This window comes from Rhinatrema bivittatum, chromosome 2, assembly GCF_901001135.1.
Source record: "Rhinatrema bivittatum chromosome 2, aRhiBiv1.1, whole genome shotgun sequence".
Lineage (NCBI taxonomy): Eukaryota > Metazoa > Chordata > Amphibia > Gymnophiona > Rhinatrematidae > Rhinatrema > Rhinatrema bivittatum.
The window spans coordinates 458,516,023-458,539,378 of NC_042616.1; the positions used below are offsets into that span (position 1 = coordinate 458,516,023).

General features: G+C 44.2%; 1 protein-coding gene across 8 annotated transcripts in view; it reads left to right on the forward strand.

The window, feature by feature from the left end:
- The window catches only part of MRTFA (myocardin related transcription factor A), a 308,975-nt gene that overhangs the window by 218,784 nt on the left and 66,835 nt on the right, over positions 1 to 23,356 (forward strand). For 4 of the 8 annotated variants that reach the window (XM_029590436.1, XM_029590438.1, XM_029590442.1 and 1 more), the window contains 4 exons: positions 6,684 to 6,739; positions 15,667 to 15,757; positions 19,750 to 19,911; positions 20,699 to 20,871. In XM_029590436.1, coding sequence (XP_029446296.1) covers positions 6,684 to 6,739; positions 15,667 to 15,757; positions 19,750 to 19,911; positions 20,699 to 20,871 — 482 coding nt within the window. The remainder of the gene's footprint in view (positions 1 to 6,683; positions 6,740 to 15,666; positions 15,758 to 19,749; positions 19,912 to 20,698; positions 20,872 to 23,356) is intronic. The other 4 variants (XM_029590437.1, XM_029590443.1, XM_029590440.1 and 1 more) reach the window with 3 other exon arrangements.

The following is a 23,356-nucleotide window of genomic DNA, read 5'->3' on the forward strand; positions in this document are numbered from 1 at the left end:
TGCTAAGAGAAAAAGGAATGATGTGGAAGTTTTATAAAGAATCTTTCCTATATTCATTGCACCATTTTATATTGTTTTGTACACCCTTTGAAAATTAAAAAAAAAGGAAAATGTGTAGATGTATATATTCTAAGAATAACATGGCCTTAAACTTAAATGCTGTTTCCGGGGAGTAGGCCAGCCTTCTGCTGGACCCATGCTGGAGAGCAGATCTAAAAGTGGGCACATAACAGGCAGGAACCTCTGAATACCCGCCATCCTACCCCAGGAATACAAGGGGAGGGAATTACTGGGCATTCTGCCACCTAGAAGAAATATTTTATTTCTAATACTAGGAGGGTAGAATGCCATAAAGAGTGGGAGCAGTTCATAATACCTAGCTTTTGAGAGATGTATGGGCAAGTATGTCGAAGTAGTTCATTGAACATGTTCATTCTCTTTGAAAGGACTAGAGGAAATCCTGTTTAGCAGAAATAGTGGCTTAATAGTTGAAGAATGCGCTGGGACTGGGGACTGTTAAGAGGATAAAGGAAGAGGTGGAGGGACTTATTGGCTCAGTGACAACATGTTTAACTTGATATGTTTGTGATACTTTTGTCAAACGCTTATTAAGCTTATAATACATTATTTATATTAAAAAATAAAATTGTGTGCTGAGAACCAGGATTCCAATCTTGCTTTTCCCACTAGCACTCCTGGTAATGCCTCAGGAACCTAGCTAGAATGTAAGGTTTTTGGGGCAGGGGCTTTTACTGTACCTGAATTCTGCATATGTCCAGAAGTGCTATAAAAATAAATATTAGCAAAGCTGCGCGTGTCCTAGCTGCTCTTTAAAGTGTGTGTATCCCAGCAAACACCCGTCTAGGCCAGTGATGGCGAGCTCCGGTCCTCGATTGCCACAAACAGGCCACGTTTCAGGATATCCACAATGAATGTGCATGAGATAGATTTGCATACAATGGAGACAGTGCATGCATTCTAGGCAAATCAGCAGGGTTTTAAGGGCCAGGCTTTTAAGAGGGGAAAAGGAAGGCTATTTAAATAGGGGGGTTAGGTGCACAGGGAGTGAAGTGGTTTAACTGGTAATTGCGTCAGCACGCATTTCTATTAAAGTCCCTTCACTTTCACGGTAGAGGCGGCATTGGCGCGCACGTCCATTTAAAATTGTGTGCACGTGTTCTGCCTAGTTTATACAGTATGTCGTATTTATGCGTATGTTATAAAATGGACGTGTCTCTGGGTGCTATCCGGCATACGTGCATACATGTGCGCCCATGTGCCGGTGTTAAGTTACCGTCTATGAATGCAGTTTTGGAAACCACATAGAACTTTGGATAGAGCAGTCTATAAATATTTTAAATAAAATAAAAAATAAATACATGGATATGTCTGACACTGCTCGCTAAGAGTGCACAAACAGTTTATCTCCACTGAGGATGGACCGCCTAGGGAACATACACTAGAAATTCCTAAGGTGGTTTTTTTTTTTTAACATTTAAACTTTCTATGCTGATAGCCTGCTAACTGGTTCCATAAATGATTTTGTGGTATTACCCTGTAGTATGGATTTTGGTTACTTGGTATCATATTGAGCATACCATGCCTACTATAGCTCAAACACTGTATGAGGTGCTAATACTTTCAAAATGTCATTTTTTCCCTCCGCAGTTGCTTTAAGACAGTATCATAGAGTAGATAGCATGAAAAAAAATGCCTTTAGTCAGCGATGCGGTGAATTACCATGAAACAAAAAAGCTGTTTGAGTCCTTATTTTAATATGAAACTTTGAGTGAATATGATTGTGTTGATGGAGGAGGGATTTCACTAAACAAAAACCAATTAAAACAAACTCATGGTGCACAATGAAGAGGCTTTGCAACACAGCGCAGGCCAGCAGGCACTTGGAGTCCATGCCCTCTGACCTTGGGAAGTCACCACAATTGCTTCCAGCCTGTTCCCTTTTCTTATGGCTCTGTCTTTAGTTGACTCAGCTTCCTGGGAACTTGGTGGGATTGATGCCTAAAGCTGATTCATATTCTTTGACTACTTTTGCATGCAGGAACCAGACTCCAGCCATAAATGTCATCATTTTGGTCTTTTACTGTTTTTCGGTGGAAGGATTAATTTGATTTGGATTTTTAGCCTGCCTTTCCAAATAAGGCGCAAGGTGGCTTTCACCAATTTTAGAATTAATGTATAAGTGCTTTCCCTTAAGAGCTTTCAATATAAATGTTTATCTGAGATAATAGGAGATAGTTACTTGCCCAAAGTCACAAGGAGTGTCATGGGAGAAAATGACATTTGAACCATGGTTTTCAGTCCATTGTTGTAACTACTAGTCCATGCCTTCTCTCCCACACTGTGTATGGGTGTGGCTTCCTTTTGATCTGCCTCCTATTAGCATACCTGCCATCTTTGACACAACTTGCATGGCACCTGCACAGAGGGGTGCAACCAAGGCATATTACATTTTTTACTTGCTTTTAACTTTGAGTACCATTAGGTGGATTTTCACTGTAAGGTAGTTTTCAGACCATTAAAGGTTTTAAGACATTTCTTTCTGGTATTGGTGCCACCTTAATGGTTCTTTTCCTAAAGCACTTGGCTTATCCTTAGTAAGTCAAAATAATCAACAGGAAATTGTGCTCTGGTTATAATTTTTTGATTATAAAGAATTTTTTAAACGATTTATTTAAACGTTAAGTAGACATTGTAAAACAGGTATAGCACAGCTATAAAATCACAGGAAACATCGCTGGCCATTAACCTGAGAATTAACATATTACCTAGTACATCTTCAATACAGCATTAAACTAAAACCTTTTCTCGCTTCCAAATATTTCCAATAAGGCTTCCACACTTTTTCATACAGAAACCTCTTTTAAAAAAATCTTATGTCATTCTCTCAATGACAGAAATATCATGGACTTGTTTAAACCAATGAGAAATAAGCTGTTGAGACTTCCAGTGTGTTGCAATAGTAAATCTGGCAGCATGTATGAGGTGATTGTTTGCACTGCGTGCTCGCCAATGACATATCAACCCAGAATCCAAGAAGACTCAATGCTGGGGATAGGCCCACTGGCTAGCCCAGTATATCTGTTATGATCACCTCAATCTGTCTTCAGAAACCCAGCACCTTGGGGCATGTCCACCACATATGGAGATGGAACACTTCCTACCTTCACCCTCTCTAGCATATTCTGGATGCCCTGCGGTGCAGCGCACAAAGTATAACGGATATCTATAATTTCTTCTCACCAATTCTTCTTACCTGCAGCTGCAGATCAAAGTTTTATGTATTCTTTTCCAAATTCCTGCCCAGTCTTTCTGTCAAATGCAACCACAGTTCATCGTTCATTGAACAATCAGAGTTGTATTAGTCTCCTGCTCTTCAACAGTTCGTGTGATTGCTCTGTGTATGTGAGAGATAATCCTCTTATTGGGGCCTGATACCATGAGTGCCTGCTCTACTCACGAAGGCACCCTCTTTTCCCATGTTGTCCCCTCAGATTTAGACAATTGGACCCTTATTTTATTATAGCTCCCTTTCGTCCCCTTGTCCAAGTTAAATTCATCCTGTAGATCTTCAAAGGAGATCCAACCCTCTTTGTCCCATAGTTGTCCCAAATGCTGTAAGCTCTCTCATCACCAACTATCCATATCCATATGGAAAGTAGCTATAGAAAGAAATTGGATGTCCTTTAACACTTCCGTAGGAGCATGATCCCCTATAATAAGCTTCATATTCTTGCACATTTCTCTCCACACCTACATTGTATGTGCTATTATTGGGCAACCTCGGGTAGTTCTGCGTACCTGCAGTGACATAGAGCGTAGACATGTTAGGATCACCAGGTTCAGCAATTCCGCCCTGCCCACCTCTAGAGAGGCCTAAGGCTGGGTATAGTATCTGCTCATCCAGACTTTCAGGCTTGCCAGTCGGGAAGCCCAATAGTACCCTAATAAAATAGGCAGTGCCATAGAGTGCTTAATTTCACTCTGGGAGAGCTATTATGCCAAATAAACCTTGAAATATGCCCATTAAGATTATTGAAAAATGTTTTTGGTAAATCACTGGGTATATATTAGAACAGATATATAAGCCTGGGCAAGATATTCATTTTAAGTATCTTTGAATTATACGAAGCATAGTACACCTGTCCCACTCATTCTCTTCTTAGCTTCTTACGCTCCTTGTTTGACAAGTGGGTCTGCTGCAGTAGCGCTATCTCTGCGGAGTACTTCTTAAGAAACTGAAAAATGTGACTTCTTTTGGTGGGGGATATAATGCGCCTGACATTCCAGGATACAAAATTGACTTTGGAATCAGCCATTTTCAAAATAAGAAAAATAAATCCAATGTCCAGTGCTTTTATAATTAGAATCATAAATAACACTGCAAAAAGATACAAAAGAATATCACTGTCTGCTATTTTTATTTTTATTTTTTTATTTATATTTTTAGAGGTAACATTAATTAACAAAAACATATCATCTTGTGCGCCGTAAACATTGACACAGATTGCATAAAACATAATATAAAATAAGAATGGGATATCTCGTCCGAGGACAAATATCAACTGAGTATCTGTCTTCAATAGCGCTATTTTTATTTTTTTTTTAACCAACACCCTTCATCCCAATAACCAACACCTAAACCCATCCCCCTCCCACCTCTCACAGCTTTTTCTTGTAGCATGGAGAAAGCTAGTTCAAATACCCTATCGCATACCCTTTGGTAAATAGCCTTCACCCTTCCCCCTTTGGCGGGAGCTCCCTTGGAGCTGAAGCTGTGCTGCCTCTCTCCAAATAAGCCCATCCTCCTGTCCATCTATCCCTTTTCATGTTTTCTCCTACCATCCAATCCCCAACCCTCTTCTCTTCTCTTCTGACCAAACCCTTTCCACTGCTGCACACCAAATTCTGTTGAACCCCGCCACCCCCACCTTAACCCAGAACACAACAGCCATGGGATCCCCCTCCCCTCCCAACCCCACAGGTATATGGAATAGTGAGTTAGGTGACCAGTGCCATATTCATAACAGCCTTTCAGCAAATAAGCCCCAGGCCACAATCCATACAATAACCCATGTCACAGAAAATAGCAACACCTCCCCCCCTTTGCTGGTACTGCGGTTGAGATAACAGAAACATCACATATCCAGACAACATAATGCACATGTCCACCGACATTTTAGCACTTAAGCCACTTCCCGATCTCTGTCATGCCATGTCCCCCCCTTACTCTTCGCTCACAGCAAGCTCTTCCACCTCCATCCACACTGACAAACATCCTTGCAAATACCTCCAGTGTTTCTTTGCATCAGGAAGCGTTGAGTCATACCGGCCACCTTGCAATCCCCAAATAGCAACCCCATATGTAAATTAAAGAGAAAAACAAAGAACTGTATACCCAGCAACCCCCTCCCCCAATTGTCACCTACTCATTTTCCTCAACCCCCTGTTTATAACTACTTACAGTCGGGTTGGGTAAAATAACATGTATGGTAGTCCATTCTGTTGCAGTACATTTTGTTATCACGGTGTACCCAACTTTTTTTTTTTTTGTACTGTCACTGAGAAATCTTGAAAGAACATAATCTTCCGATTCTGATACATTATCTTGCCCTCATCCTTGCTGCATTCCAAATTCGCATTTTATCTGGGTAGGTATGAGCCTGCATGACCGCCAACCTGGGCCTGGTGTCTGAGCACGTGCCTGTGGCGCTCTTTCGATCTTCCCGTTTTTTGTTGATAGGCCGAAAACCTCTGTGAGCCAGCATTCAAAGAAAAACAGCAGCTCCAAACCTTCCAGGAGACCCACTAGGCGAATATTCCACCGGCGGCTCCTGTTTTCTAAGTCATCAATCTTGTCTGCCATCTACTTAAGCCGCTGCTCCATGCCCTCCATTTGGCGACTGGTCTCTATCACAGACATTTCAGTGTCTTCCATCTGAGTCTCTACAGCCTCAGTATGGGCAGAGTTTTTATGTACCGAGGCCACCAGTTCTCGACGACCACTGCTAATTTTCAATTAATCATTGTGGTCAGTTTTGAAGAAGAGGATTCAAAGAGGTCCGTAAACTGTTTCAAATGGCCTACAGGGGTTCCCAAGGTAGGCCAGGCCTCATCCGAGGCTTGCTCCTTGGCCTGCTCGCTGCTGCCCAAGGCAGCTTTAGAGCTATTTTTCAGCAATTTATTCAGCCTTTCAGCCCACATAGCAGGCAAGGACTGGGAAGGGACATTCCAAGACATCTTTAAGGCTAATTATCTTGCAGGAGTGCTGAGAATAACAGATTTTGTGCCGGGTGTGCGGGAGCTGCTCTCTTCAGCACATCTCGTGACCCCTTGATTGTAAAGAATTTTATCTTAAAAATTATGGAACAACTTTGTAACTGTTAGGTTAGTTTATAACATCATATTTTCTATGTAATGAATTGATCCTCTTTCTCTTTTCATATATTGGGATCTTTTTTATCTTAGGAGAAGGTTATGTATATGTCAGTGCTTTTTTTTTTTTTTTTTTCACTTGCTGCATTTTTTCACGATATTCCTTTCAAGAACTGATCTTGAATTCAAAATGCTATAAATAAAAAAAATATATATATTATCATTATATATTCCATTGCTTTAGGCCTCCATGACATGCAACTGATGGTTCTTGTAATGTTTTCTTACAGCTCTAAAGAGTCCTGCAGCATTTCATGAACAGAGGAGAAACCTGGAGCGCGCTCGGGTAAGGCACACCTCTTCCTCCATATTCAGAAGGATGAGGGAGGCAGTGACTTGGGTTTGAAGCCATTCACTATGGGGATATGAGAAATCTCACTTTAATATCAGGATATCAAAGTTACGGATGTGGTGGAAGCTGCTCGTTTATTTGATTTATATTCCATCTTTGAGGTACTTCAAAGCAGATTACATTCAGGTACTGTTAGTGTAGCTGCATTTAAAAAAGGTTTAGACAAGTTCCTAGAAGAAAGTCCATATACCGTTATTAAGGTGGACTTGGGGAAATTCATTGCTTATCCCTGGGATAAGCAACATGGACTCTTATCTATCCCTTGGGATTCTGCCAGGGAACTTGTGGCCTGGATTGGCCTTTGTTGGAAACAGGATGCTGGGCTTGATGGACCTTTGATCTGATCCAGTATGGCAGATCTTATGTTCTCATTTTATCAGTATCTTCCTTTGCAAAAGGCTCTTGGGTGTATCCACGCAGAATCTCTGTAATCTATGTGTATATATGAACCCCCTCCTGTCTCAGCAGACAAATGTATTTATTATTTCTCACAGGACAAGCAGGATGGTTGTCCTCACAAATGGGTGACATCGAGGATGGAGCCCACCACGGAAAACTTCTGTCAAAGTTTAAACAGAACTTTGACTGGCCCCTACTGGGCATGCCCAGCAAGGCACTGACCCTGCAGCCAGCAGGGGTCTCCCTTCAGTCTTCTTTTTTCCGCGCAGCAGTTGCCACGCGGTGAAAGGAGCTCTCTTACCACGTTCCTGACAGGAATTCGGTATTTTTCTATCCGAAGAAAATTTGCCCCTCAGGGGTCTCCCTTCGACAAATTTTTGTCACTTTCGCGGAAACCGGTAAGTTTTTTTCCCTTTTTTTAATCGGCGGCCGTCGATTTTGGCCCTTGAGGCCTGTGGGAACTTACTGAGCCCGCGCCTAAATTTGGCCTTAAGCCATGGCGACGGGGTTCCGTCGATGTCCGGATTGTACCCGGACTATGTCCATCACTGACCCCCATAGGGTTTGTGTTTTATGTTTGGGTAGTGAGCATGATGTCCTGACTTGCACCAAATGTGCCTTAATGACACCTAAGGGTCGCAAGGCCAGGATGGAGAAGATGGGGCTCCTCTTCCATGCACCCACCCCAACGCCATCGATAGCATCGACGTCATCGGAACCGGCACCGTCGAAGTTGCACCACCATCGCCAACCCGCCGGTGACCGTCCACCATCGATGACTTCTCGGCCGTCGACTCCTGTCCCCTCCCCGGATGACCGAGGAGATCGGAAGGATAAGCATCGCCATCGACGGCACAAGTCTCGGCCCGTCGAGGATCCGCAACCATCGACCTCTGAACAGGCCGAGCCACCGAAGAAAAAGCCTCGGTCGGACCTGGCACCGTCCACGTCTCGTTCGCAGGCACCGAGGAAACCCCCACCCTCCCGGGGTGCGGGGGCCGTGATCCCACCGGTTACGGTGGTCCCTCCGGCCCTGCCTCAGCCTCCCTCTCCCGTCGAGCCGGGTATGCTTACCCCTGGTCTCCGGGCAGAACTGGACCGGCTGGTCCAGGAGGCCATCGAGAATGCGATGCGAAGATTCCAGCCTCCACCGGCACCGCCTCCGGCACCGATTCCGGCACCGCCTCAGGCACCGACCTCAGCACCGACTCTGCCACCGAGGATGGAACCGACCACCGAGCCTATAGTGGAAGCGTTGGCACCGATACTAAATCGTATGGAGGCACTTATGCGCGCCCTTCCATCGGTGATTTCATTAGCACCGACTACACCATCATCTCCGGAAGGACATTCATCGACAGGAGAAACACCGTTCCGGATTCCTCCGTCCGGTGTCGTTCCATCGGTGCCTTCACATACCTTTCCACCGATTTATCCTTCGGCTCCATCGATTCCAAGATCGGCACCGATTCCATCGGTGGCCCCGAAGCCCTCGATGCCGTTCACTGTTCCGCTTGCAGCACCGGTTCCATCGATGCCTTTGGATCCTCTACCAGGTCCTTCAGGACAGCAAACCTTACATGATCCTTATGATACCTGGGGTGATGATTCATCTTCAGATACAGATTTACCATCCCCACCATCTCCTACAGAGAGTAGAAAACGATCTCCTCCTGAAGATCTCTCCTTTATAAATTTTGTAAAGGAGATGTCAGAAGTTGTGCCTTTTCAGCTGCAATCTGAGACCGATGACAGGCACCAAATGATGGAGCTGCTCCAATTTCTGGATGCCCCCAAGATCATCGCTTCCATCCCCATTCACCAAGTATTTCTGGATCTTTTAAAGAAAAACTGGGAATCACCTTCATCTGTGTCACCAGTCAATAAAAAAGCTGACTCAACCTACCTCGTTCAGTCAGCACCAGGTTTTCAGAAGTCTCAACTGGATCATCGCTCTGTTGTAGTTGAGTCTGCGCAAAAGAAAGCCAAGCGTTTAAAGCCACACTCTTCCACTCCCCCTATCAAGGACAACCAATTTCTTGATAGTGTGGGAAGGAAAGTGTATCATGGGGCTATGTTGATATCTCGTATAGCTTCATACCAACTTTATATGACTCAGTACAACAGAGCTATCCTTAAACAAATGCAGGACTACGCTGACACCTTACCGGACCAATACCAGCCACAGCTTCAAGCCCTCCTTCACAAAGGATTTGAAGCTGGGAAGCACGAGATCCGAACGGCCTACGATATCTTCGATGCTTCCACGAAAGTCTCAGCTACTGCCATCTCAGCCAGACGTTGGGCTTGGTTAAAATCATCCAACCTTCGCCCAGAGGTTCAGGATCGTCTAGCCGATTTACCCTGCTTAGGGGATAATCTGTTCGGAGAACAGATTCAACAAATTGTGGCGGAATTGAAGGATCACCACGAGACGTTGAAACAACTTTCGTCTGTTCCATCTGAGGTATCCTCCAAACCACCACCTAAGAAGGACTCCAAAAAGTCATTCTTTCGGCCACGTCGTTATTACCCTCCGTCGACTAGGCCTCGTCCGGCTCGATCCTCCACCAGACCTCAGCCACGCCAACCTCGGAAACAAAGACCTGCTGTAGCCCCACCCCCCGGGCCTGCGGCAGGCCTTTGACTTCCCGACTCGGAGCACATGCCATATCCCACTCCCCCACATCCCTGTAGGGGGTCGTCTGTACCACTTTCTACAGCATTGGATACGGATTACCTCAGACCAGTGGGTGCTGGCGATTATCGCACAGGGTTACCACCTCAATTTCATAACTCTTCCGGCAGACTCCCCGCCGCTTCAAGCGTGGAGTCTATCCAGCCATTTGGCTCAATTACAACAGGAAGTATCTCTTCTTCTGCAATCAAATGCTATAGAACTCGTTCCTCCCTCTCAACGAGGCAAGGGATTCTATTCCAGATACTTCCTAATTCCAAAGAAATCAGGAGGGCTACGTCCAATTTTAGACCTTCGAGCCCTCAACAAGTATCTGCAAAAAGAAAAGTTCAAGATGGTAACCCTGGGCACGTTACTCCCTCTGCTGCAGAAAGGGGATTGGCTATGCTCCCTCGACCTCAAGGAAGCTTATACCCATATTGCGATAACACAATCCCATCGCAAATATCTGCGGTTTCTCGTAGGCCGCGACCATTATCAATACCGAGTACTGCCTTTCGGTCTGGCATCTGCTCCACGGGTCTTCACCAAATGCCTCGTAGTTGTAGCAGCATTCCTCAGGAAGGAAGGTGTCCACGTATACCCCTATCTGGACGACTGGCTGATCAGGGCCTCCACCCCTCAGATTGCCCGGTCCTCCCTACAATTGACAATTCAAACACTCCTTTCCTTAGGGTTTCTTGTCAATTACGAGAAATCTTGCTTCGTCCCATCTCAAACCTTATCTTTCATTGGGGCAGACTTGGACACCTTACAGGCAAAGGCCTACCTTCCGCTACAACGGGTCCAAACTCTCATGTCCCTAGCTCACCAGCTCCAGTCTCAAGACACTGCCACAGCTCGCCAATTCCTAGTTCTCCTAGGACACATGGCATCCTCGGTTCAAGTCACTCCCATGACCAGACTAGCCATGAGGGTAACACAATGGACTCTACGACAACAATGGATTCAAGCTTTTCAGCCTCTGTCCTCCATGATCACAGTCACACAAGCGCTGCGCCTATCCTTAACTTGGTGGACGACTCAGGTCAACCTCCTTCAGGGCTTACCCTTTCTTCCACCGGATCCGCAAGTTATCCTAACCACCGACGCTTCCCACATCGGTTGGGGGGGCCCATGTGGACAATTTTCAAACCCAAGGGTTATGGTCCAACGAGGAAGCCGAACACCAGATCAATTTCCTGGAACTTCGAGCAATCCGCTATGCGCTCCGCACTTTCAAAGATCATCTCTTTCATCAGATAATCTTAATCCAGACGGACAACCAAGTGGCCATGTGGTACATAAACAAGCAGGGAGGCACAGGCTCCTTCCTTCTGTGTCAGGAAGCTGCGCAGATCTGGGCGGAAGCCCTCTCCCACTCTATGTACCTCAGGGCCACTTACCTGCCGGGAGTAGACAATGTATTGGCAGACCGGCTGAGCCGTGTCTTCCGACCGCACGAGTGGTCACTCGATCCTCTGGTAGCGACCTCTCTGTTTCACAAGTGGGGTTCTCCCCGCATAGACCTCTTTGCGTCCCCTCAGAACCACAAAGTGGACGATTACTGCTCTCTCATTCGGAGCCAGAACTCTCGGCCGAGGGATGCATTCTCCCTCAAGTGGACAACCGGTCTGCTCTACGCATTCCCCCCACTTCCTCTTGTGTCAAAGACTCTCGTGAAGCTACGCCAGGACGGAGGAACCATGATCCTGATAGCACCTTACTGGCCACGCCAAGTATGGTTTCCAATACTCCAGGATCTCTCCATCCGCAGGCACATTCCTCTGGGAAAGGACCCGCATCTGCTCACTCAAAACGACGGATGCCTCCTCCATCCCAACCTCCAAGCCTTGTCCCTGACGGCATGGATGTTGAAAGGTTAGTCCTTCAGCCTTTCAACCTTTCAGATTCCGTTTCTCGAGTCCTGATAGCTTCACGAAAGCCTTCCACAAGAAAGTCTTACTCATACAAATGGAAAAGGTACACATCATGGTGCACTTCTCAGTCCCTTGATCCCCTTTCCTGTCCAATTTCCAAATTCTTGGACTATTTATGGCATCTCTCTGAATCAGGTCTTAAAACCTCTTCCATTAGGATGCATGTCAGTGCGGTAGCCGCCTTCCATAAAGGTGTACAGGGTGTCCCTATTTCAGTACAACCCCTAGTAACACGTTTTCTTAAAGGCTTGCTCCATCTGAAGCCACCCTTACGGCCTCCGGCCCCATCCTGGGACCTTAATGTGGTTCTTGGTCGTCTAATGAAACCTCCTTTCGAACCTCTGCACTCCTGTGAGTTAAAGTATCTCACATGGAAAGTGTTATTCCTTTTGGCTATCACTTCAGCTCGCAGGGTTAGTGAATTACAGGCCCTAGTTACCTATCCGCCTTACACTAAACTCCTGCAGGACCGGGCGGTACTCCGCACTCACCCTAAATTTTTACCTAAGGTAGTTTCTGAGTTTCATATCAATCAATCCATCATACTACCTATCTTTTTTCCCAGGCCCCACTCCAACTCTGGAGAACAGACCCTGCATACCCTAGACTGTAAACGAGCTCTAGCCTTTTACCTAGACCGTACAGTTTCTCACAGGAAGAGCACTCAATTATTCGTCTCTTTCCATCCTAACAAGTTAGGACAACCTGTGGGTAAGCAGGCTCTTTCCTCCTGGTTGGCGGACTGCATTTCTTTCTGCTATGAGCAGGCTGGCATTCCTTTCCAAGACCGTGTCAAAGCACACTCTGTGAGGGCCATGGCGACGTCAGTGGCACACCTTCGATCGGTGCCGCTTCCTGACATCTGCAGGGCTGCAACCTGGAGTTCTCTCCATACCTTTGCAGCCCACTATTGTTTGGACAAAGCTGGAAGACAGGACTCCATCTTCGGCCAATCTGTCTTGCGTAACCTTTTTCCAACCTGATGTACCAACACCCTTCCACCTTCCCGGTAGGGTGCGGATGCCCTTTCCCCAAATTCCACCCCACTTGTACTGCCTGTTGCACGTCGTTGGGTGCATTTGGTGCAAGTCAGGACATCCTCAGCTCGGTACTCACCCATTTGTGAGGACAACCATCCTGCTTGTCCTGTGAGAAAGCAAATGTTGCTTACCTGATGTAACAGGTGTTCTCACAGGACAGCAGGATGTTAGTCCTCACGAAACCCCGCCCGCCACCCCGCGGTGTTGGGTTCGTTTTGTTTTTACTTTCTAGACACTGCCTGTAGCTTTGAAAATCAGACTGAAGGGAGACCCCTGCTGGCTGCAGGGTCAGTGCCTTGCTGGGCATGCCCAGTAGGGGCCAGTCAAAGTTCTGTTTAAACTTTGACAGAAGTTTTCCGTGGTGGGCTCCATCCTCGATGTCACCCATTTGTGAGGACTAACATCCTGCTGTCCTGTGAGAACACCTGTTACATCAGGTAAGCAACATTTGCTATATTTATTTAATATTGCTTGTGGACCCAACACTATACTTTTTTTTTTATCCAAACCTTTTTACTAACAAAGGCCACAACCAGAAGTGCATTAACCAACCCTGTACACTCTTAAACCAAAAAGGTAAAGGGGGAAAAAACCTCAGCCAGCGCACCTTAATAAATGTCACAGACCTTTTAATGGTGCAGAAAGCCACTTTGCTGCCATCACTGCAAAAAAATCAAACCCTCTTTTTTTTTTAGATCATTTACTCATTTTTGTCTGACTCCAGGAGGTGATACCGACCTTGTTTTGAGATAAGTATGAAACGGACTGTTTCTTTTTGAAGAAATCACTAAAAGAGATTTGTTGAAGCATGAATAAATGATCTAAAAAAGGCCCATAACTGAATGCCCTATTCCTCGAAACCAAAAACTTGACTTAATTGGACCCTGACACAAACCAAGAATGTCTGTTATGAGGAGCACAATTGCACTGATGGAACATAAAAATACAAGGAAGCCACTAAATACTTAAGAGAATCCCGTTCAATATACTTTAAAGTCTGCACAGAGCACCTTAAACACGATTCTTTCTTTGTATAAAATCTAGCATATAAATGCAAATACAGAATGTTATAGCAGTACAAATTAGTTATATGAAAATACAAAATTAGATATTTTTTACATTGCTGACTGCTGAGCAGCACACTTGTAAGTTACGCTGACTTTCTATGCAGGGCCAGAGGCATGCAAAGGGACTACGCCTTTGATGGCCACCCATAGCTGGCCCCGGTGATAATGTCATTGGGTGCGGGGCTTCTCGCCACGGGGAAGCAGAACGGTCCTGGAGAGGAGAGTGAAGAAGAGCGCTCGCCAGCCTAGCCCCAGGCAGGTTAAAAATGGTCCCCTCTTGCTCCCCCAGCTAGATGGAGATGGCTGCAGGTCAAACAGGGAGGTACAAAAACAAAACCGCAGAAATAGTTCCAGAGCAGTTAGGCATTTCAGTCCAGGTGGGGGAGGGGTTACTCGCCCAAACCCTCCCTCCCCCCCCCATCCCCCACTGCAGGCAGCCATGCTATAGGTGTATCACAGAGGATGATGGTCACTGCTTGCATAGAGTGATATTCAAGGCAGACTTCCCTTCTGATCCTCAGCCAGTAAGGGGGGAGAAATGTCCTCTGGGAGAGTAAAATATTTAAGAACAAACGAACCAAAAAAAAAAAAAAAGCAATTACAAAGTTATGTGCAGAATTACCCTAGCGCAGAACTGATCTGTGTGAGGCCCTGTGGTTGGACCTTAGCAGGGAAGGAAGCCTAATTGCAAGGCTGATATTTTTGTTTGCTGGGGGAAGAGGGAGTAGCGTCTTCTTGTAATGTTATTTTCTCCTTTTAAACATATAGGATGCTATTTAATACACAGAGCAGTTAAATAAGGATGAAATGTGTTTCAGCTGTGCTGAGCTAGTGTTTGAAAAATAACCTTACAGAGGACTCTGGGGGAGTAGGATATTGTTCTGGGGTTCCCCGTCCTACTGCTTTCAGGTGATCTCATTTAAGCAATCACGTTGCTCTGCTTTATACAGTCAAAGAGAGACTGGCAGGCTTGGTATGATGAGAAAAGAAGGATTTAGATCTCATGTGTTGGTTATTTTTGGTGATACCTTTTTTGTTCGTTTCCTTTCTGGCTCTCTAGCTTTGGATAGGAATGTGAAGGGGCTGGAGCCTTGGTGAGACCCCACAGCGATGGCTGACGTGTGTTGAGTGCACTAGTGGGGTTCTGCTGGTTAGGCTCCTCCTCTTGCATCAGTTTGCAAATCATTGCTAGTGTGCCATGGAGGGAGAGCATTTTAAAAGGCAGGAAAAAGTGGCCCAGTCGGTTTCAAAGCTTTGAATTACAAACTAAGGCAAAAGTTTGTTCCTATCCTAAACAATGGACTTCACTGTTTTCTGCCGCTTAATTTCCTCTGACCCTTTCTTTTCCCTGTGTGGTGCGGGAGCAGTGGGTTTGCAGATTGACGGGTCAGAGCTGTCCTCTCTTGCTCGGTCTGTGCACCTGCACCACAGTTAGAAGCAAACATCCACTGTTCCCAAACCCTGCAAAACTCTTTAAGCACTGAGAAGTAATGAAGTCCTGTCCTGGACGCTTTTACAAGAAAACTTGACCGACTGAAGCGTACATGAAGTGATGAAATAATGGCCAAGCGTAGCAGACCTGGGACAGGTATCCCAAATTGGGAAAGGATCCCTGTTATATCGTTTGGGCACTTCCCAGCAGCTGATGTCAGCTTGTGAACCCTGCATGATGGTTCCTTCTTTAGAGCAAGGACAAGAAAAAGAAATGGCCTGAATTCTTTGTTATCTTTCTTTGCAGACGGAGGACTATCTAAAGCGGAAAATTCGTTCCCGACCTGAGCGATCTGAGCTGGTCAGGATGCACATACTGGAAGGTTGGTGCCAAGACGGTAGGAGGCTCTGCAATGTTTCGCACCCTCTCATGGTGCCAGAACAATTGATGCCAACACGGTTGCCCCACTCCACCCCCGCAAAATGCTTATATTTGGCACGCCAGCGTCGCGATACTGTTGCTGGAGCATTCTTCCTCAGTACTGTTTATACTTACTTTTTCTGGATGTTCAAAAACTCTCTCATCTTAAAAAAAAACCCAAAACAAAATAAAGTTAAAACTTAACACAGCGGGCTCAACAGAGAGACTGTCTGAGCATGGTGTATGAACTTGGGTCACTCCCAGAAGTGATTGCTCCAGGCAGGATTTAGAAGCATCAGAAGGGTGTGTATGTGAGGAAAGCTTGCATTGCCTCTGCCTGTTCTGTGCCTGTTCTGCGGTGGGGCAGCATGCGTTAGGGAAGCGTACCTTATTAGCTTTGCTGTACATGTGGTGGTGGTGGTGGTGGAGTGGTGAGGAATGTCTGGGGGGGAGGGGGTGGAGAAGCTTGCCCTGCTCTGCCTGTGCTGTAGCCATGTTGTCGGATAAAGGTCTTCAGTTTATAATGCTTTCCACTGCAGCCTCTCTCACAAATGGGGGTGTGGGAAGTATTGTGGAAAAATACTTCAAAAATCAAGCAAGGTATTTTTGTATAACAGTGCTGCCTAGGAAATGCAGAAGTTCTATTCAAAGGCATCTTAAAAAACAAAGTTTGTTGGGGGTTAATGAGTGATGTTTCTTAAGAACATAAGATGTATCAAGTTCCATCAAGCTCAGCATCCTGCCTCTCACAATGGCCAGTGCATGTCACAAGGAAGTGTCCAGCAGATCCCAAACTGTAGATCCAGCTCCTAATTGCTCATTCCCAGAGATAAGGGATGGCTTTCCCCAATCTACCTGACTAATAATTGATTATGGACTTTTTCTTCAGGAGCTGGTCCAAACCCCTTTTAAGCCCAGCTATGCCAGATGACTTAACTACATCCTCTAGCAACAAATTTCACAGCTTGATTGTGCATTGAGTGAAAAAATTCTCTCTCATATTTGTTTTAAATCTGCAACTTGTTAGTTTCACGGAGTGTCCCCTAGCCTTAGTACTATTGATAGCTTAAATAACTGTTCGCTATTTATCTTTTCCATCCTGCTCATGATTATGTAATTCCTTATCATATCTCCTCTTCCCCTCTTCTCAACTGAAGAGCCCTAGCCTGTTTAGCCTTCTTTATAAGGGAGTTGTTTTATTCCCTTTATCATTTTTTTGGCCTCTTCTATATCCTTTCTAGTTCTGCTATATCTTTTTGAGAAGGGGTAATCCTTTTCTTAAGGTACCATGGATCGATGGAGCATTATGACACTCTGTTTTGTTTTCCATTCCTTTCTGAATACATTTTTATATTCTGTTTCCTTTTTTGACTGCCATTGCACACTGGGCTAAGGATTTCAACATGTCCACAACAACTCTCAAGATCCTTTCCCTGGGTAGTGACTCCTAATACAGAGTCCAGTATTGTGGGCATATAGTTAGGATTAGTTTTCCCTATGTGCATCGCTTTGAACTTGTCCATGTTAAATTTCATGTGCCGTTTGGATGCCCAGTCCCCTCGCAGTCTTACAAGGTTATTCTGCAGTTTCTTATAACCTGCTCATGTGTTAACTTTTAATAATTTTTTGTCATCTGCAGATTTGACAAACTCATTCAAGCTCCCATTTCTAGATCATTTATGCAAATGTTAAAGAAAAAGATCCCAGAGGCACCTCACTGTTCACCTCTATTGGGACAACTGAGCATTTAGCTAACTCTGTTTCCTGTCTTTTAACTAATTGCTAACCCACAATAGGACAGTGCCTCTCCTGTCCCAACACTTTTTAATTTTCTGAGGAGTCTCTCATGAGGGACTTTGTCAAATGCCTTCAGAAAATCCAATATATTCTATCAGCTGGCTTACCCTTATCCACATATTTATGTATACCTTCAAAGAATACTAATAGATTAGTAAGGCCAAACTTCCCCCTTTTTAAAAAAGAAATTGTTTGAGGGTGAGCCAGGCAATACAGAGAATCTGGATTTTCTTATAGCTCAAGGTTGTCACGCCCAACTTTATTCTGGTCAAAACCCACTCAGAGCTATAATGGAATTAGACCGCAAAATAAAAGTGTTTCAGAGCACAATTGTTACCAGCTTTCTGTTCTCATGAATACCGTAGTATAAAGTGAAAATTTGACCATTTGATTTTCATTTATAAGCCAACTACAAAATGTGCATTTTATCCGTTCTACCTTCTATACATTTCCAAATGATTTTTTGTCTGGTGGCACACTTGGACAGCCTCCATTACCCAGCAGTGTGTTGGTCCACTCCTGAAAGAGGGGTTGTGTCCTGCCTGCTGGAGGAGAGGGCTCCACAAGTGAATCTGCATATCTGTGGGTGCGCATCGTACTGTCTTAAGACACAACTCCTGTGGCGCGGTTAAGTGCCCATGAAGTATGTATGAACTTTCTACTTATCAGATCTGCCACTGTGCAGCCTTCCCCACATCATGCTCAGAGTGAGAACTGTCCATCTGTCTTTTTTTTTTTTTTTTTAAACACAAAGCAGCTTTGTGCGTAGGCTCAGAGTATGCCAACTATTACGGGATTCAACCAACTTAACATCCCCAGCGCTCTTTATGAGGAAATAGGGAATATTTGAAGAGAAAAGCATTGGTTTATTTATTGGGGTTACTCCATTGTTGAAGTTGGTATAAGGGTACCCACAAAAAAACATGGGTCAATGAATGGCTAACTCCACCTTCCCCCCCCCCCCCCAGCAGCAATCTTTTATCGAATCACAAGGGAAAAAAAGAAGAAACTAAAGAAAAATCTAACATATGTACGTATATGCATGCGCACACACAGATATGAATTTAATGATGAAAACACAGTCCTCTTAACTCTGCTGGAGAGCTTTGTTTCCCAACCCGCTCTTGGCTAATGCTTCTGGCATTTTAATTGGTGAAGCATGTTCGGATAACTTTGGTGTGCCCAGTTCTAGCCAGGGATGGCGACACACGCTTGGCAGTAATCCCACCTGCAGAGCGCCGTCGTGCCTGAGATGAATGTCTGCCGTCCGTTTTCACTGATGAAAGTACAACAGGAACGTACGGTGACTGTTGGAAGCTTTAATAAATCCCATCCAAAGCCGCAGGCACAATTCTCTTACATCTTTCCTAGCATGGGTTATAAAGTGGCAGCAGATGTTCCTTAAAAACATTTGTAGTGAAACACACACACACAGAACCTGTGGTGAAAAATTCTGATTTTGAAAGGTCTGGACTTTTGTCCAGCTGTAGCAGTGGCCATTCTGGTTATGGAACCAGTGCTTCCATGCTCCTAACTGATTGTTAATCCTCTCTGCTAGCCCTGTGCTTTAAGGGAAGAAAATCATTATGATGTTTGATATTTAGTCAAAACATTTTTATGTTGTCTGACATAATAAGTCAAATTAAAAATGTACTTTTATATAAAATTAGGCAACATTGTTTTTTTTTGACATTTGTAGGATGAACCCTGCAGAAGGAATGAAAAATATATAATAGCAAAGGAGACATGTTAAGCCCGAATACAGTCTGGGTCCTTTTCTTGGAGCTATTGGATTTAGAAGGCTGTGGACTATATGTCTTGCCCGGACATTTCCACCCACTTAAACAATATTTAAAAACTGGCAAGCATGGATGGCCAAAATACAACAACGCGTAGAGAGAGAGGCCAAAAGATTGTAATCCAAAACCCCACCTCTAACTGAGGGGAGTAGGGGTTCTGCCATAAATGGGGATCATGTAAATTCATGTCTGCTACAATCACAGAGAAATGTGTTAAAATGCAGCCCGGGCCCTTAGCCATCCTCCACCCCTTCCCACCTCCCCTAATACCAAATGTTAGCGGATTGGATTTTCAACAATCTGATAAATCCTGTCCACAGGAAGGGCCCTGATTGTGATCCATGATCTCCTTTTCTGTGACTTTTTCGAGCAGAGACATCTGCGGAACCGTCCCTGCAGGCCAAGCAGCTGAAGCTGAAGCGGGCACGGCTGGCAGATGACCTGAATGAGAAGATTGCACAGAGGCCTGGCCCCATGGAGCTGGTGGAAAAGAACATCCTCCCTGTGGAGAGCAGTCTGAAGGAGGCCATTATTGGTAAACATAAGGGAGTGCAGGAAGTGTTGAGGTGGGAGGGATGCCAATCTCTCATTGTTGGACATCTGCGCAAAACCTGGCTTACTGAGAAGCATGAACCAGATGGGGACTTGCTCAGGATGTCCTTTCTATTGAAATGTGGTAGTATGTCGTCTTGCTCTGAAAGGCTTTAAGGGAAGGGCCTCTCCAATGCCAAAGTATGTAGCTATGTCTGCTTTGAATTCTTTTACTTCGTCTGTTTATGTATTACTTTAGATCTAGCTCACATCAAGGAGCTGTCATGAGCAGTCTTGAGTGTTTTCCTTGCTTGGTACTTAAGTACTATAATAGGTTCCCACAGCTTAAAGCAGAATTTAGCTTCCTTGAGATCTGTTCCAAATAGGTCTCCCTTCACCTTCTATTCCCTATCCCCAAGACTGCTATACTTCAGTAAACATTCATTTGCTCTTTGGATAGAAGAGAAGAGGGTGTCGCAGGTGAGCTTCCTTCTGACATCCATTTTCTAAGCTAGATGATCCTATTGGCAGAATGAACATGAAAGCCCATCCGGTCACAACCCACACTTTAATATGAATTTTGTGTAAGTTGTCAAATGAAGGAACTATTTGTTTCTGTTTCAACGTAGTAAATCATTCCCCTATTTTAGGTAATGAGTCTGCTGTAACGTGCACTTACACCTCATGCCAGTTCTTGCAGGGGCTTGGATTGCTAGAGAGAATATTGCACAGAGTGGTATGTAACCCACAGCTATTGACTCTACCTCTTAATTGGCTGCTTTCTGTTACAGAGGGGCAGATGAATTATGGAGCTGTTGCAGACAGCTCCTCCTTTGACGAGGACAGCAGTGATGCCTTGTCTCCAGAGCAGCCAGCAAGTCAGGACTCCCAGACCTCAGTCTCGTCCCCACTGGAGCTTAAAGCCTGCGAGCCGCTGTCTAACACCATGCTGTCACCGAATCGGGTAAGGGTGACTTCCAGGTGCCAGTTGGTACTCGCACGACATACTATCAAATGGTGCCAGATGCTACATGGGTTGTTGGTATATTTCAGCATTTATGTAGAAGTCTAAATTAGGGTTGCTTTACAGCAAGTTACAATCAGGTACAAGTCCCTGTATTCATAGAGCAAGAACATAAGATGTTCTATGCTAGGTCAGACCAAAGGTGCATCAAGCCCAGCATCCTGTGTCTGATGACAGCCAATTCAGGTCATTAGGAAGTACCCAGCAGGATCCCAAAGAGTAGATCCAGTTCCTTGTTGCTCAGTCCCAGGGATACATGAGGCAACAGAAGAAAATCTTTTGGATCCCATAACAGATCTGACTTAGAATCTACTGTCAAAACTGATTAATCCACAAAAATAAAATCCATTCAGAGATTCCAGATAGCAATGTATAACTTTGAGAATACTGGATTCCAGTTAGATGTTTTTGTATCTCAGCATTTGCCTAAACCAGTTCTGGATTTATCAGGTCAGATTTTTACAAACTTATTCATAACTTGAGGAATTTGTCAATTCTTAGGCATTTTGTAATTTTTCTTTCCTTCACAGAGGAAAAAAAAGACATTGGAGAAGAGAAACCCACTTTCATTTCCACAGTGGTGTGGTCCAGTTCTGTGTTTTCTCATTGCAGAAAAAGAAAGTTGTTCTAGTGATTTGATTGGCTGAACAAAACCACAGGATATTCAGTCAGTCAGATTACTAGAACCAAAAAAAGGTTCTGTAATTACGTTGGTTCTTACCCCTTTCCTCTCTCCTAGTCACTTCCAAGCAGCATCAAACGTTCCTAGTTAGTTACAACTCATCAGCAACAGTCTGGGGAATAACCTTACTGCCAAGACATTTTTGGAAGCCTTGGATATTCCTGTAGATCTAGAAAAGATTTCATGTTTATAATTGGTTTAAGCAGCATTGACTTAATTGCTCCTTTAAAATTGTGCACAAACAAGTTAAACAAGGCCCTGTGGTTCTCGGATGAAGTAAACCAACTTAAATTTAAGAAAAGAGCTCAGTAAGGGACGTGGCAGAAATCGCAGTCAGCCCTTGATAAGAAAATTTGTAAGGATCTGTTACATCTGCTACAGCAAAACCCTTTCAGGCTAATTTTAAAACGAGCACGCGTGTGCCCATACATGCATGTATTGGTGCATGAACGTTGGTATGCTGTAGTTTTAAATCGTGCATGCACTTGTGCACATGTTATAAAATACACTTCCCTCACGTAAGTATGCACCTAATCTTAAGAGATTGCTCGAGAAAACATTCTACTCATCTCTTTCCTAGGACTTTGCTGCTTCTATGCGCGTATGTAGGCGGATTTTTAAAACGAGCTTGCGCGAGGGACAAACCAGTTTTTTCAGTTAGTCCACCAGTTTGCCCAGTTAATACCAAAGTCTTCAAGACCCCTCTGGTTCTTCATACTCTACATTCCCCTCAGGTGACCCAGACTCCTCACCCTGTCCTATAAGCCCTAAAACTCGAGATCTACAGACTTGCTCCTTATTTGGAGCAGCAGTAGTTACATGGATAACAAGCCAACGTGCACCACGGTCTCCGGTTTTAAAATACATAAAAATACAGAGTTACATGTGTAACTGTTAGCCTCGCCCCAGAACGCCCATGCTCCGCCTCTTTTCCATTCTTTTATTTTTTATGTGAGCATGGGTACATGCGTATGTAGGTATTTTTGTGCAAGAAACACTTAAAATCAACCTCACAGGATACGGAGATGCATTTTTCAATTATTTATTTCAAATTTTTTTATGAACCATCCATGCAGGTACATGATCAGAACAGTATACAATCTTAAAATCATACAAATATAAAAATAGTGTTCACATTGACACATCGTAAACCATAAAATACAAAATAAATTGTACAATCATAAAAAATGAAGAAAAACAAAAAATAAGATTAAAAAGCTGTGTTCATTTGTAATGTAACAATCACTCTTAACACTTGCAAAGTCCCTTCCAGGATTTAATAGAAAAGGCTTTATACTAACTGGAAAATAATTTTTTTTAACTCCTCATGCTATTCCCTCTTTTAAATTGTGAAAAATTTGACTCATTTCAAGATTAGAGCCAAAATTAACTCTCTGCTTCCTTTTTTTTGAAGGGGTTAATAAACATGCAGAAAAAGGTGAACCGGTAGATATAGTGTATTTCTATTATTAGAAGGCGTGTGACAAAGTCCCTCTTGAAAGGCTTCTAAGAAAACTAAAAAACCTCGGATAAGAGGCACTGTCCTTTCGTGGATTACTAATTGATTAAAAAACAGGAAACAGGTAGGATTAAATGGTCAATTTCACAGTGGAAAAGGGTAAACAGTGGAGTGCTTCAGGGATCTGTACTTAGACCGGCGCTTTTCCATATATTTGTAAATGATCTGGAAATGAATTTATCGAGTGAGATTATCAAATTTGTAGATGATACAAAATTATTCAG